The sequence below is a fragment of the Bos indicus x Bos taurus genome, chromosome 19 (genome assembly GCF_003369695.1).
Source record: "Bos indicus x Bos taurus breed Angus x Brahman F1 hybrid chromosome 19, Bos_hybrid_MaternalHap_v2.0, whole genome shotgun sequence".
In the NCBI taxonomy this organism is placed as follows: Eukaryota; Metazoa; Chordata; class Mammalia; order Artiodactyla; family Bovidae; genus Bos; species Bos indicus x Bos taurus.
Genome location: NC_040094.1, coordinates 8,839,381 through 8,855,498, shown reverse-complemented (window position 1 = coordinate 8,855,498; position 16,118 = coordinate 8,839,381). Strand labels below are relative to the sequence as shown.

Here is a 16,118-nt window from a genome sequence, read left to right as displayed (position 1 = left end):
GTGAGATAGTACACACCAAGTAACACAAAATTCCAGTCTCCTTGAAAATGGCAGATAAGGCTTGGTCTGTTTTAACTTACACTCTGGCACTCCTCCCTTTCCTGATAGTGTTGGTTGTTGCTGTTTAGACCCTAAGTTGGGTCCAACTCTTTTGGGACCCCATGGACTATAGCCCACCAGGCTCCTCTGTCCACGGAACTTCCCAGGCAAGAATACTGGCTGCTGCTGCTAGGTCACTTCAGTCGTGTCCGACTCTGTGCCACCCCATAGACAGCAGCCCACAGGCTCCCCTGTCCCTGGGATTCTCCAGGCAAGAACACTGGAGTGGGTTGCCATTTTCTTCTCCAATGCATGAAAGTGAAAAGTGCAAGTGAAGTTGCTCAGTTGTGTCGGACCCTCAGCGACCCCATGGACTGCAGCCTTCCAGGCTCCTCTGTCTGTGGGATTTTCTAGGCAAGAGTACTGGAGTGGGGTGCCATCACCAGAATACTGGAGTGGGTTCCCATTTCCTTTTCCAGGGGATTTTCTCAACCCAGGGATCGAACCCGCATCTCCTGCATTGCAGGCAGATCCTTTACTGCTGAGCCACCAGGGAAGCCTCCCTGCCAGTGACCACTTAAAATCTGGTGGGCAACTTATTGGACAGTTCCCAGGCACAAGCAGAAGGGTCATATGATCCCCATTTTACAGAAGGGCAAACAAGTTAAGCAACTCAGATCACAAGACAAGTCTGTGGCCAGTTGTAATTCTCAGTTCTTGATTCAGATCAGGAGTCATTTTGCTTGAAGAAAAGACTGAAAATCAACTTGCAAGTCATCATATTAAACACGAACTGGTTTTTGTCAAAAAGGACTGCAATGAGGGAAGATATTATCTTGCCTGTTCTGATTAGGTACAGGGAGAAAGTCTTACTCTCAATAAAGTGTCCCATTTGTGGTATTATTTTTTAGAGTCTTCTGGACAGTGTTTCAGCTTAAAACAACAACAACAACAACAACTTTATAATCTCATTTTGCAGCCAATCACGGCAGGAAGAGGGAGGTGGCCCTTAGATAGTGGAAACTTCATTATCATCAGCTTCTCCAAACCTTACATGTTGCAAAACTGCTTCTAACTATGCGCAGGGAAGAACGGAAGCATCAGAATACCCAGAGTCAGAAAAAAAGTAGAAAAATAACTCTGAATTTAAAAAACTGAGTGAGTTTCAAAAGCAAAATAATTCCACAAGGTAGAAACAGGGGGAAAGGAATACGGTTTAAAAAGCACAAACCCACTAACTGATTCTCATCCCTGGAGGAGAGAAGGAGGCACCGGGCGCTGAAGCATCTTTTGCCCGAACCTACCCGTGCTCAGGCCCAAAAGCAGCAGCAGCAGCGGCACAGGACAGTTTCGCGGGGCCCGCTCCATGATGAATACCCTGCGACTGCATCAGCTACCGGCTGGTCTCGGCGCCTCACCACGTGACTGGGGCGGGCGGAGCAAAGCCGGGCGGGGGAGGGGGCGGGGGTCTGAGCGGGGGCGGAGCGGGGATTCGGGTGGGCGGGGCTTGTGAGAAGCTTGGGCGGGGCTTGAGGAGAAGCTTGGGCGGGCTGAGCGGCTGGCAGCCTTCCGGGCGCCCTCTGCAGATCGGCCCCAGCGGCATCCCTGGAGCCGCGTCCGGGGTGTTCCGTTTCGCCCCGCTACCCCTGTCTTTCCGTTTTGGGGACAAGCAGAAAGGAAGAGGCGCTTAATGCATTGATTTGACTTGGATTGTACGACAGGACTGAGACGCTACAGAGATATAACCAGAGGACTGCTCTTCCTGCCCCGCCCATCTCTTCCTTCCCCAACAAAAGACCTTGCCTTTCAAACTGCTGCATCTGACCCAAATCAGATTAAGAATGGTCAGATGGTCATTGGAAGCTGTGGGCTTCCATTTTCACAGATTTGTTCTTAAAATTATTTTTCCTTTAAAATTACGTATATTATAGACATATTGGAAATTTGGAAAAAATTTAGACACTACGTAAATATTGTTAGCATTTGAGATTTTTCCCCCCTCTAGCGCTTTACATCATCCTTTAAAATACAATAGTAAATGTTTTTTATTTTGTTTTTTTTTTTCTTGGTAATTTGTCATCATCTTAATTCTGTGTTATTAACATGACAACAGTCGTTTCAAACAGGCAATTAGAGGTTTGGGAAGGGGAAGGGAAAAACGGATGCAAGTGTGTGTGTGTAGGTTATTTTTATCTTAGGGTGTACCGAATAACTCCTCTTACAGCTAGGAAACAAAACTGCAGGGCTGTGTGAGGGTCAGGTTACTCCTAAATCAGTTCAGTTCAGTTGCTCAGTCCTGTCCGACTCTTTGTGACCCCATGGACTGCAGCACGCCAGGCTTCCCTGTCCATCGCCAATTCCTGGAGCTTGCTCAAACTCATGTCCATAGAGTCAGTGATGCCATCCAACCATCTCATCCTTTGTCATCCCTTTCTTCTGCCTTCAATCTTTCCCAGCATCTGGGTCTTTTCCAATGAGTCAGTACTTCGCATCAAGTGGCCAAAGTATTGGAGTTTCAGCTTCAGCATCAGTCCTTCCAATGAATATTCAGGACTGATTTCCTTTAGGATGGACTAGTTGGATCTCCTTGCAGACCAAGGGACTCTTCTCCAACACCACAGTTCAAAAGCATCAACTCTTTGGTGCTCACCTTTCTTTATGGTCCAACTCTCACATCCATACATGACCACTGGAAAGACCATAGCTTTGACTAGACGGACCTTTGTTGGCAAAGTAATGTCTCTGCTTTTTAATATGCTGTCCCATCGGTTTACTTTTCTTTTTCTAGGTTGGTCATAACTTTTCTTCCAGGGAGTAAGTGTTTTTTAATTTCATGGCTGCAGTCACCATCTACAGTGATTTTGGAGCCCAGGAAAATAAAGTCTGTCACTGTTTCCATTGTTTCCCCATCTATTTGCCATGAAGTTATGGAACTGGATGCCATGATCTTCGTTTTCTGAATGTTGTTTTAAACCAAATTTTTCACTCTCCTCTTTCACTTTCATCAAGAGGCTCTTTAGTGCTTCTTTGCTTTCTGCCATTAAAGGTGGTGTCATCTGCATATCTGAAGTTATTGATATTTGTCCCTGCAATTAAATAATGGAAACAGTGACAGACTTTATTTTGGGGGGCTCCAAAATCACTGCAGATGGTGACTGCAGCCATGAAATTAAAAGACGCTTGCTACTTGGAAGGAAAGCTATGACCAACCTAGACAGCATATTAAAAAGCAGAGACATTACTTTGCCAACAAAGATCTGTCTAGTCAAGGCTATGGTTTTTCCAGTGGTCATGTATGGATGTGAGATTTGGACGATGAAGAAAGCTGAGTGCCGAAGAACTGATGCTTTTGACCTGTGGTGTTGGAGAAGACTCTTGAGAGTCCCTTGGATTGCAAGGAGATCAAATGAGTCAGTCCTAAAGGAAATCAGCCCTGAATATTCATCGGAAGGACTGATGCTGAAGCTGAAGCTCCAATACTTTGGCCACCTGATTCAAAGAACGGACTCATTGGAAAAGACCCCGATGCTGGGAAAGATTGAAGGTGGGAGGAGAAGGGGATGACAGAGGGTGAGATGGTTGGATGGCATCACCGACTCAATGGAAGTGAGTTTGAGTATGCTCTGGAAGTTGGTAATGGACATGGAGGCCTGGTGTACTGCAGTCCATGGGGTCACAAAGAGTCAGACACGACTGAGTGACTGGACTGACTGACTACCTTCTGATACTCATAGTAATTGTTTTAAAATAATCATTTGTGCAGTTATTTATTTTAATTTTCTTTTCCTCGCTAATCTGTGGACTCCATGAGACTGGGGATCAGGCCGTACTGGGTGGTTGGCCAAATAGGACCATAAAGTCAGATTTGAGAGTACCCTGTGAGAGCCATGTGGGCCTATTGAAACTGCTCTGCCATGATGTCAGGGAGGCAAACAGCATTTTTCTTTTTTCCAAGTTTAGGATAAATTATACTTTTACTGTATGTAGGGCCTCAGAGGCCACAGCATATTCAGGGAGCTACAGTCTGGGCCTCCCTGGTGGCTCAGATGGTAAAGAATGTGCCTGCAATGTGGGAGACCTGGGTTTGATCCCTGGGTCGGGAAGATCCCCTGGAGGAGGGCATGGAACCCACTCCAGTATTCTCACCTGGAGAATCTCCACGGACAGAGGAGCCTGGCATGCTACAGTCTATGGGGTCAAAAAGAGTTGGACACAACTGAGCGACTAAGCATACAACAACACACACAGTCATGGGGGGATTGTTGGAGAATAAAGTATAAGGGGATTTGGGTAAGTCTGGATCAGAAGGTGGGATCCTGACTACTGCTGCTGTTATTTAGCCCTCCTGGCTCCGCTGTCCCTGGGACTTTGCAGGCAATAATACTGGAGTGGGTTGCTATTTCCTTCTCCAGAGGATCTTTCCAACCCAGGGATCAAACCTGCATCTCCTGCATTGGCAGGTGTTGGCAGGTGAATTCTTTACCACTGAGCCACCAGGGAAGCCCCTGACAAGCTACCAATTCACTGCCGGTGGTGTGAATCTGGAAAGAGGTATAGGCAGGCAGTCTCATTACTGGATCTGTGTGGTAGGCAATTTGGTTGCATAATTACAACAAAAGTGTATTTTCTCTTCTTCAGGGCTAATTTCCTGAAGGAATAGGGCTGAAGGGCACAGCAACTGATTTCCAAAACTCAAACAGGATCATAGCAGGCAGGGAACCAGAGCAAAGCCCACAAGTCAAGGAGGAGCGAATATATAGAGGGCATGACAAAGCTGAATGAGGACAGGAAAATATAGGAAAAGAAATGGATTGGAAATTATTCTTAGGAGTGAGGAAAACCCAGAGAAGCCAAAGCTATTTTTCATGCTCCCTATTTTCAGCTTCAGTTTCTAAGTTTAAGTCCGGTAGGTGCTAACCTCGATACGTGGGAGGTATCAGAATGCAGCTTGTTTTTCAAATTTCCAAACTCATATAAAAATAAATTAGGAGCCAGAGACAAATAAGCTTGCTTAAATCCATTTATACTTGTCAGCCAGGACAGGGCCTTATATAAGGAAGTCCCACCACTGGCAGCAGCAATGAAGCCTCCCTGCCACTCCCACCTGTGTTAACAGAGCCCAAGTAAGGAACTTGGACTTCAGTCCCCACCTGGCAGTATCTCCCCTCCCCACCAGAGCGCAATCAGAGAGAGCCAGCAGGATAAGATCTGGAATGTCTGACCGTAATGTGAAAATGTTCAGATTCCAACTTCTTCAATTTTATACCCAGAACCAGTAAGACATCAGACTGAAAAAAAAATTAATAAATGCTGACAGTAAGATAAGGGAGATGTTAGAATTATCTGACAAGCATTTTAAAGTAGACAGGATTATCACATTTGAGATGAATGAAAGGATAGAAAGACTCAGCAAGGAAACAGAAAGTCCCAGCAAAGGAATAGAAGATGCAAAGAAAAACCAAAAGGAAATTTTCTCGTGTTTATTTTTGTTTCTTTAAAAAAATTTTTTTGTTGAAGTATAATTGATTTACAATATTGTACCAATCTCTGCTGTACAGCAAAGTGACTCAGTTATACATCAATGCAGTTCAGTCGCTCAGTCGTGTCCGACTCTTTGTGACCCCATGAATCGCAGCACGCCAGGCCTCCCTGTCCATCACCAACTCCCGGAGTTCACTCAGATTCACGTCCATCGAGTCAGTGATGCCATCCAACCATCTCATCCTCTGTCATCCCCTTTTCCTCCTGCCCCCAATCCCTCCCAGCATCAGAGTCTTTTCCAACGAGTCAACTCTTCTCATGAGGTGGCCAAAGTACTGGAGTTTCAGCTTTAGCATCATTCCTTCCAAAGAAATCCCAGGGCTGATCTCCTTCAGAATGGACTGGTTGGATCTCCTTGCAGTCCAAGGGACTCTCAAGAGTCTTCTCCAACACCACAGTTCAAAAGCATCAATTCTTCGGCGCTCAGCCTTCTTCACAGTCCAACTCTCACATCCATACATGACCACAGGAAAAACCATAGCCTTGACTAGACGGACCTTTGTTGGCAAAGTAATGTCTCTGCTTTTGAATATCCTATCTAGGTTGGTCATAACTTTCCTTCCAAGGAGTAAGCGTCTTTTAATTTCATGGCTTCAGTCACCATCTGCAATGATTTTGGAGCCCAAAAAGATAAAGTCTGACACTGTTTCCACTGTTTACCCAGCTATTTCCCATGAAGTGATGGGACTGGATGCCATGATCTTCGTTTTCTGAATGTTGAGCTTTAAGCCAACTTTTCCACTCTCCACTTTCACTTTCATCAAGAGGCTTTTAAGTTCCTCTTCACTTTCTGCCATAAGGGTGGTGTCATCTGCATATCTGAGGTTGTTGATATTTCTCCTGGCAATCTTGATTCCAGCTTGTGTTTCTTCCAGCCCAGCGTTTCTCATGATGTATTCTGCATAGAAGTTAAATAAGCAGGGTGACAATATACAGCCTTGACGTACTCCTTTTCCTATTTGGAACCAGTCTGTTGTTCCATGTCCAGTTCTAACTGTGGCTTCCTGACCTGCATACAGATTTCTCAAGAGGCAGGTCAGGTGGTCTGGTATTCCCATCTCTTTCAGAATTTTCCACAGTGTATTGTGATTCACACACTCAAAGGCTTTGGCACAGTCAATAAAAGAAATAGATGTTTTTCTGGAACTCTCTTGCTTTTTCCATGATCCAGCGGATGTTGGCAATTTGATCTCTGGTTCTTCTGCCTTTTCTAAAACCAGCTTGAACATCAGGAAGTTCACGGTTCATGTATTGCTGAAGCCTGGCTTGGAGAATTTTGAGCATTACTTTACTAGCATGTGAGATGAGTGCAATTGTGTGGTAGTTTGAGCATTCTTTGGCATTGCCTTTCTTTGGGATTGGAATGAAAACTGACCTTTTCCAGTCCTCTGGACACTGCTGAGTTTTCCAAATTTGCTGGCATATGGAGTGCAGCACTTTCACAGCATCATCTTTCAAGATTTTAAAGAGCTCAACTGGAATTCCATCACCTCCACTAGCTTTGTTCGTAGTGATGCTTTCTAAGGCCCACTTGACTTCACATTCCAGGATATCTGGCTCTAGGTGAGTGATCACACCATCGTGATTATCTGGGTCATGAAGATCTTTTTTGTACAGTTTTCTGTTTATTCTTACCACCTCTTCTTAATATCTTCTGCTTCTGTTAGGTCCATACCATTTCTGTCCTTTATCGAGCCCATCTTTGCATGAAATGTTCCCTTGGTATCTCTAATTTTCTTGAAGAGATCTCTAGTCTTTCCCATTCTATTGTTTTCCTCTATTTCTTTGCATTGACCGCTGAGGAAGGCTTTCTTATCTCTTCTTGCTATTCTTTGGAACTCTGCATTCAGATGCTTATATCTTTCCTTTTCTCCTTTGCTTTTCGTTTCTCTTCTTTTCACAGCTATTTGTAAGGCCTCCCCAGACAGCCATTTTGCTTTTTTGCATTTCTTTTCCATGGGAATGGTCTTGATCCCTGCCTTCTGTACAATGTCACGAACCTCATTCCGTAGTTCATCAGGCACTCTATCTATCAGACCTAGTCACTTAAATCTATTTCTCACTTCCACTGTATAATCATAAGGGATTTGATTTAGGTCATACCTGAATGGTCTAGTGGTTTTCCCTACTTTCTTCAATTTAAGTCTGAATTTGGATTACCTTAGCTTTGCAGTATTTTCTGATGTCTGGGAGAGTTATGCCTCCTGCTTTGTTTTCCCCCCGGCTACCCCAGGATTGCTTTGGTAATTCTGGGTCTTTTATGGTTTCATATAAATATTTGGATTATTTGTTCTAGTTTTGTGAAAATTATCATAGATGTTTTGTTAGGGATCACATTCACTCTGTAGATTGCTTTGGGCAGTAGTGCCATTTTAACAGTGTTAGTTCTTCCAATCCAAGAGCATGGGATATCTTTCAGTTTCTTTGAATCCTCTTTAATTTTCTTTACTGTTTTATAGGTCTCAGCACATAAATCTCTCACCTCCTTGGTCAGGTTTACTCCTAGGATTTTTTAAAAGGTATTAATTTTTAACATTCCCTTTCTGATATTTCACTGTTACTATAAAGAAATGCAACCAATTTTTTTAATGTTAATCTTGTATCCTCCTACTTTGCTGGATTCGTTTATTAGATATAGTAGGTTTTGTGTGGAGTTCTTGGGGTTTTCTATATATAGTATCATGTCAACTGCATATAGTGACAATTTTACTTCTCTTCCAATTTGGATACATTTCTTGCTTTTTCTTCTCTGATTGCTATGACTAGGACTTCCAATACCATGTTGAATAGAAGTGGTGAGAGTGGACATTCTAGTCTTGTTCCAGATTTTAGCAGGAAGGTTTTTAGCTTTTCATAGTTGAGTAATATACCAGTTGTGGGTTTATCATAAATAGTTTTTATTATGTTGAGATATGTTCCCTCTAGTCCCACTTTGGTAAGAGATGTTTTTTTTGTTTTTGTTTTTTTGTTTGTTTTGTTTTTATTGTGAATGGATGTTGAATTTAGTCAAATGCTTTTTCTGCATCTATTGAGATGATCATGTGGTTTTTGACTTTTGTTAATGTGGTGTGTGACATTGATTGATTTGCAAATGTTGAACCACCCTTGTGAATTTGGGATGAATTCCACTTGTTCGTAGTATATGATATTTTTTGTGACTTGTTGGATTTGATTTGCTAATATTTTGTTGAGAATTTTTACATCTATACTCATCAAAGATATTAACCTATAATTTTCTTTTTTTTGGTGGTATCTTTGTTCTAGTTTTGGTATCAGTTTGATGGTGGCTTCACAGACTGTCTTTGAGAGTATTCCCTCCTCTTCAGTCTTTTGGAAAAGTTTGAGAAGAATTGGTGTAAGTTCTTTTTTGTTTGTTTGGTAGAATTGGCCTGTGAAACCACCTGGTCTGGACTTTTGTTAGGAGTTTAAAAAAAAATTATTATTATTACAGATTCACTTTCACTTCTAGGGACTGGTCTGTTCAAATCATCTGTTTCTTCTTGATTCAGTTTTGGTGGGCTGTATGTTTCTAGAAAGTTGTCCATTTGCTCTAGGTTGTCACTAAAAGGAAATTTTAGAACTGAAAAACACAATTAGCAAAATAAGAAGCTCAGTGGAAGGATTCCACAGCAGAATGAAGGTCACAGAGGAAATAATCAGTGGATTAAAAGAACAATATAAAGTATCCAATCTGAACTGGGGGGGGGGGGGGAAGAGCCACAAAGATCTGTTGGACTATAATAAAGAGTTCTAACATTTAAGCCATTAGAGTCCTAGAAAGAGAGACTGGAAAAGTACCCAAAGAAATCATGGCTGAAAAATGCCTCAAGTTTTCAGACTGGAGTCCTGAGGAGTGTCCTAAGGGGTATAACACACTAAGAAGAGGTAGGTATGTTGCAGGAAAGGGGACCCCTTCCAGGGCCCGAAAGTGGGCTTTAACACTCGGAAATGAATTATCCAAGGAGACACTTGGGCTGACAAAGCGAGAGATTTTATTAGGAAGGAGTGCCTGGGTGGAGAGCAGCAGGGTAAGGGAACCCAGGGGAACAGCTCTGCCACGTGGTTCGCAGTCTCGGATTTTATGGTGGTGGGATTAGTTTCCAGGTTGTCTCTGACCAATCATTCTGACTCAGAGCCCTTCCTGGTGGTGCACGCATTGCTCAGCCAGGATGGATGCCAGCGAGGAGGATTTTTTGACCTTTCCTGATCTCTTCTGGTTGGTGGTGGCTTGTTAGCTCCATGTTCTTTACCAGGATCTTTTGTCCTAAAACAACTCATGCAAATGGTTACTATGGTGCCTGACCAGGGTGGGCGGTTTCAGTCAGTGTTCTTCCCCTAAAAGGATGCATGCTTTTAAGAAAATTCAGTTCATCTCCCTTTTTCACTGGGACACCTTCCTAAAGACAATTCCCTGACAATGAGCCTGTGCACTGTTTTCTTTCTCCCCACAGAAAGGTATCTTTCTCCCTCCTGACCCCATCTACATAGCCTTACGGCACATACTATACTTGTTTTCTTTTTTCACCATCTAATATTAAACATAGATTAACTTTAGGAAAACATGTAGTGGATTCTGCTGTAAATCAAGCACATAACAGCATTGATACGTGAAAGATAGTAATGCCTGAATTTGAGAAAACAGCTTCACTGTGTTGGGAGTAACTCTTCTTTCTGAGATGTTGATATACTATTCCAATTCTATCAAATGAATGTTTCAGTTCAGTTCAGTTCAGTCACTCAGTCCTGTCCGACTCTTTGCGACCCCATGAATCGCACCACGCCAGGCTTCCCTGTCCATCACCAGCTCCCGGAGTTCACTCAAACTCACGTCCATCGAGTTGGTGATGCCATCCAGCCATCTCATGCTCTGTCGTCCCCTTCTCCTTATGCCCCCAATCCCTCCCAGCATCAAAGTCTTTTCCAATGAATCAACTCTTCGCAGGAGGTGGCCAAAGTATTGGAGTTTCAGCTTTAGCATCAGTCCTTCCAAAGAACACCCAGGACTGATCTCCTTTAGAATGGACTGGTTGGATCTCTTTGCAGTCCAAGGGACTCTCAAGAGTCTTCTCCAACACCACAGGTCAAAAGCATCAGTTCTTCGGCACTCAGCTTTCTTCACAGTACAAGTCTCACATCCATACATGACCACTGGAAAAACCATAGCCTTGACTAGACAGACCTTTGTTGGCAAAGTAATGTCTCTGCTTTTGAATATCCTATCTAGGTTGGTCATAACTTTCCTTCCAAGGAGTAAGCGTCTTTTAGTTTCATGGCTGCAGTCACCATCTGCAGTGATTTTGGAGCCCAAAAAGATTAAGTTTGACACTGTTTCACTGTTTCCCCATCTATTTCCCATGAAGTGATGGGAAAGGTCAGTTTTCATTCCAATCCCAAAGAAAGGAAATGCCAAAGAATGCTCAAACTACCACACAATTGCACTCATCTCACATGCTAGTAAAGTAATGCTCAAAATTCTCCAAGCCAGGCTTCAGCAATACGTGAACCGTGAATTTCCTGATGTTCAAGCTGGTTTTAGAAAAGGCAGAAGAACCAGAGATCAAATTGCCAACATCCGCTGGATCATGGAAAAAGCAAGAGAGTTCCAGAAAAACATCTATTTCTGCTTTATTGACTATGCCAAAGCCTTTGACTGTGTGGATCACAATAAACTGTGGACAATTCTGAAAGAGATGGGAATACCAGACCACCTGACCTGCCTCTTGAGAAATCTGTATGCAGGTCAGGAAGCAACAGTTAGAACTGGACGTGGAACAACAGACTGGTTCCAAATAGGAAAAGGAGTACGTCAAGGCTGTATATTGTCACCCTGCTTATTTAACTTATATGCAGAGTACATCATTAGAAACGCTGGGCTGGAAGAAACACAAGCTGGAATCAAGATTGCCAGGAGAAATATCAACAACCTCAGATATGCAGATGACACCACCCTTATGGCAGAAAGTGAAGAGGAACTAAAAAGCCTCTTGATGAAAGTGAAAGAGGAGAGTGAAAAAGTTGGCTTAAAACTCAACATTCAGAAAATGAAGATCATGGCATCTGGTCCCATCACTTCATGGGAAATAGATGGGGTAACAGTGGAATGTTTATAAACATAATTGGAATGCAGTGTTTCTATACAGCTTGGAATTATAAGTGCTTAGTTGCTCAGTCATGTCCAACTCTTTGGGATCCTATGAACTGTAGCCCATTAGGCTCCTCTGTCCATGGGATTTTTCAGGCAAGAATAATGGAGTGGGTAGTCATCCCCGTCTCCAGGGGATCCTACTGACCCAGGGATGGAACCTAGGTCGTCTCCTGCATTGCAGGTAGATTCTTTACCATCTGAGCCACCAGGGAAGCCCCAGAGAGATGATAAATTTTGTTTGGCTACTCAAGTCTTCTTTTGCTTAATATATTGAAATACATTTCGTTGAAAAAAGTGGAAAAAATATCTAGAGCATGTATTTTTACACAATTTATAGCAAAAAATATTCAGAAGTAAAATGCATATCCATATATAAGATTAAATTACTAACAAACCTATATATAATATTTCAGAATCATTTATCTCTCTATTCACCTGTCATCAATACACGGGTCTTTGATCATATCTTTATTTTTATGGAATTGTCATTTTTACCCTTCATCTTAACTCCATAGACCAGGCACTCTCTAAATGCAAGAGCAAGTGGTATAATAATCACTCAAGTCTCAGTAGTGCCTTCCCAGATGTTGAGAAAGCGAGCAATTCTAATGACTGGGTAAACACTTTCTTTGCAAGTCAGGTAATTCCCAATTCTGTGTTCTTAACGTTATTTAACCTAACTGAATTGTTGACTGATGGAGTCCAGTTCAGTCGCTCAGTCGTGTCTGACTCTAAGTAACCCTATGGACGGCAGCACGCCAGGCTTCCCTGTCCATCACTAACTCCTGGAGCTTGCTCAAACTCATGTCCATTGAGTCACTGATGCCATCCAACCATCTCATCCTCTGTTGTCCTCTTCTTCTCCTGCCTTCAATCTTTCCCAGCATCAGGGTCCTTTCCAGTGAGTCAGTACTTCACATCAGGTGGCCAAAGTATTGGAGTTTCAGTTTCAACATCAGTCCTTCCAAAGAAATCCCAGGGCTGATCTCCTTCAGAATGGACTGATTGGATCTCCTTGCAGTCCAAGGGACAATCAAGAGTCTTCTCCAACACCACAGTTCAAAAGCATCAATTCTTTTGCGCTCAGCTTTCTTTATGATCCAACTCTCACATCCATACGTAACTACTGGAAAAACCATAGCTTTGACTAGACGGACCTTTGTTGCCAAAGTAATGTCTCTACGTTTTATTTAATATGCTATCTAGGTTGGTCATAGCTTTTCTTCCAAGGAACAAGTGTCTTTTAATTTCATGGCTGCAGTCATCATCTGCAGTGATTTTGGAGCTCAAGAAAATAACGTCTGTCACTGTTTCCACTGTTTCCCCATCTATTTGCCATGAAGTGATGGGACCAGATGCCATGATCTTAGTTTTCTGAATGTTGGGTTTTAAGCCAGCTTTTTCACTCTCCTCTTTCACCTTCATCAAGAGGTTCTTCAGTTCCTCTTCACTTTCTGCCATTAGGGTGATGTCATCTACATATCTAAGTTTATTGATATTTCTCCTGGCAATCTTAATTCCAGCTTCAGCTTCATCCAGCCTGGTATTTCACATCATGTATTCTGCATATGAGTTAAATAAGGAGGGTGACAATATACAGCCTTGGCGAACTCCTTTCCCAATTTAGAAACAGTTTGTTGTTCCATGTTCAGTTCTAACTGTTGCCTTTTGATCTGCACACAGATTTCTCAGGAGGCAGGTAAGGTGGTCTGATATTCCCATCTCTTTAAGAATTTTCCACAGTTTGTTGTGATCTACACAGTCACAGGCTTTGGTGGAATCAATAAAGCACAAGTAGATGTTTTTATGGAATTTTCTTGCTTTTTCAATGATCCAATGGATGTCGGCAATTTGATCTCTGATTCCTCTGCCTTTTCTAAATCCAGCTTGAACATCTGAAAGTTCATGATTCACCTACTGTTGAAGTCTGGCTTGGAAAATTTTGAGTATTACTTTGCTAGTGTGTGAGATAAGTACAATTGTGCGGTAGTTTGAACATTCTTTGGTATTTGCTTTCTTTGGGACTAGAATGAAAAGGGCCTTTTTCAGTCCTGTGGCCACTGCTGAGTTTTCCAAATTTGCTGGCACACTGAGTGCAGCATTTTAACAACATCATCATTTAGGATTTGAAATAGCTCAACTGGAATTCCATTGCCTCCTCTAGCCTTGTTCATAGTGATGCTTCCTAAGGCCCACTTGACTTTGCCTTCCAGGATGTCTGGCTCTAGGTGAGTGATCACACCATCGTGGTTATCTGGGTCATAAAAATCTTTTTTGTATAGTTCTGTGTATTCTTGCCACTTCTTTTTTTAATATCTTCTGGTTCTGTTAGGTCCATACTGTTTCTGTCCTTTATCGAGCCCATCTTTGCATGAAATGTTCACTTGGTATCTCTAGTTTTCTTGAAGAGATCTCTAGTGTTTCCCATTCTATTGTTTTCCTCTATTTCTTTGCATTGATCACCGAGGAATGCTTTCTTACCTCTCCTTGCTATTCTTTGGATCTCTGAATTCAAATGAGTATATCTTTCCTTTTCTCCTTTGCCTTTCACTTCTCTTTTTTTCTCCGCTATTTGTAAGGCCTTCTCAGTCAACCATTTTGCCTTTTTGCATGTCTTTTTCTTGGGGACAGTCTTGATCACTGCCTCCTGTACAAGGTCATGAACCTCTGTCTGTAATTCTTCAGGCACTCTATCAGATCTAATTCCTTGAATCTGTCACTTCCAGTGTATAACTGTCAGGCGAGTGTATGCTCCTCGGTTCTGTCTCGTCACAACAAAGATTTGGAGTGACGGACGTTAAAGCCCTCGGCGCGTCACAGCTCTCAGGTCTTGGACAGATGGTTTTATAGCTCTCAGACAAATCAGCGTTACAGCTCCATGTTACAGCTCTATTTTATTTAGAAAATAACAGGAGAATCCATTCTCGAGGCGTGAGGACATGCGGACCCAAAGACGTGAAGAGAAGAGAGTGGGAGAGCATGCTAGCATGCGGGAGAGAGAGCCCTGGCCCTTTGGCCCTTCCTTTTATATATTTTTTCCTCCCCTTGGCTGGCCAGGAGTGCTGTTTGTTCTACCTGAGGTCCTCACTCTGGTCCTTGGACCTTCCTTTGACCTTTCTTTGTTCTATTTTTGTGGGCTTTTCCCTTCCTTGTCTTTTAGCCACTGCCATTCTGGACTCCTGTTTCCTATTCTAACTACCTAGCATTCCCCCCTCAAGAGATGGGAGGCACAATTCTTTGGGAATAGGGGTGTTGAGGTCTTTCTGCTTACTTCCTGCTGAACTGGGATGGCAAGTGGTATTGGGCCTCCCTTTCTTGCTAGTCTCAGACCTCAGAGTCCTTATAGCGGTGTCCATTTAAGGGTGAGTGATATTTTCCATGGTCAGCTGTAGTTTTATATCTTTGTTGAACTGGCACTGCATGTTGTAGCTTGTCGACCTGGGCAGAGACAAAACAGGTTAGACAATTGATAATACATGGAACAATCATAAGCAGCATCAATATGGTATAACAAGGACTAGTAGGGGCATTGAAAGTGAAAGTGAAGAGAACTCGCTCAGTCGTGTCTGACTCTTAGCGACTGCATGGACTACAGCCCTCCATTCATGGGATTTTCCAGGCAAGAGTACTGGAGTGGGGTGCCATTGCCTTCTCCATTAACAGCGGCTAGGCATATTATATTTACTTGGAGCTGGTATACTTGGTGACAGCCTTAGTGCCCTGGGATACGGCGTGCTTGGCCAGCTCCCCAGGTAGCAGCAAGCGCACAGCGGTCTGGATCTCCCAGGATGTGATAGTTGAGCACTTGTTGTAATGCGCCAGGCGCAATGCCTCACCAGCGTTGCGCTCGAAAATGTCGTTGACGAAGGAGTTCATGATTGCCATGGCCTTGGATGAGATGCCGGTGTCCGGATGGACTCGCTTCAGCACCTTGTACACGTACACGGAGCAGCTCTCCTTCGGGCTGTGCTTGCGCTTCTTGCCGTCCTTCTTCTGGGCCTTGGTCACAGCTTTTTCAGAGCCCTTTTTAGGGGCAGGAGCAGACTTAGCCGGTTCAGGCATGTTTATAATGACAACACCCAACAACACAGTAGGGGCATTAGCCAATTCCAAATTCCCATCTCCAGGATGGCTCAAGTCCCTCCTTGTTCAGGGATCAGAAGATTTATTTCCTGCCTGTTTTGGAGTACGGTCCCTACCAAGCTGTGTTGGCTCTTTAGAGCTGTCCTGAGAAATCTTATCCCCAGAAACTAGATTTTGGGGGTGTTCATTAGGCTGGCACTCATCTGTAGTCCTGAATAGGTATCTGAGATCTCCCAGGGGCTCACAGGTGTATTGATTTTGGGGGTGTTCATTAGAATGGCACTCATCTGTAGTCCTCAATAGGTATCTG

General features: G+C 43.2%; 2 protein-coding genes across 2 annotated transcripts in view; both read right to left on the bottom strand.

Moving 5' to 3' along the window:
- Window positions 1-1,451, bottom strand: part of SCPEP1 (serine carboxypeptidase 1) — a 33,960-nt gene extending 32,509 nt beyond the window's left edge. Inside the window, exon 1 of the mRNA XM_027517363.1 lies at window positions 1,344-1,451. Within this exon, the coding sequence (XP_027373164.1) occupies window positions 1,344-1,407 (64 nt within the window). The 5' untranslated portion in view covers window positions 1,408-1,451. The remainder of the gene's footprint in view (window positions 1-1,343) is intronic.
- A 2-nt stretch (window positions 1,452-1,453) lies between these two features.
- On the bottom strand, window positions 1,454-15,787 carry LOC113877457 (histone H2B type 1-K-like). Its single transcript, XM_027517558.1, has 2 exons — window positions 15,426-15,787; window positions 1,454-1,685 (listed from the first exon to the last, which is right to left on the bottom strand). The coding sequence occupies exons 1-2, from the start codon at window positions 15,785-15,787 to the stop codon at window positions 1,454-1,456; spliced, it is 594 nt and encodes a 197-aa protein (XP_027373359.1).
- Window positions 15,788-16,118: the final 331 nt, after the last annotated feature.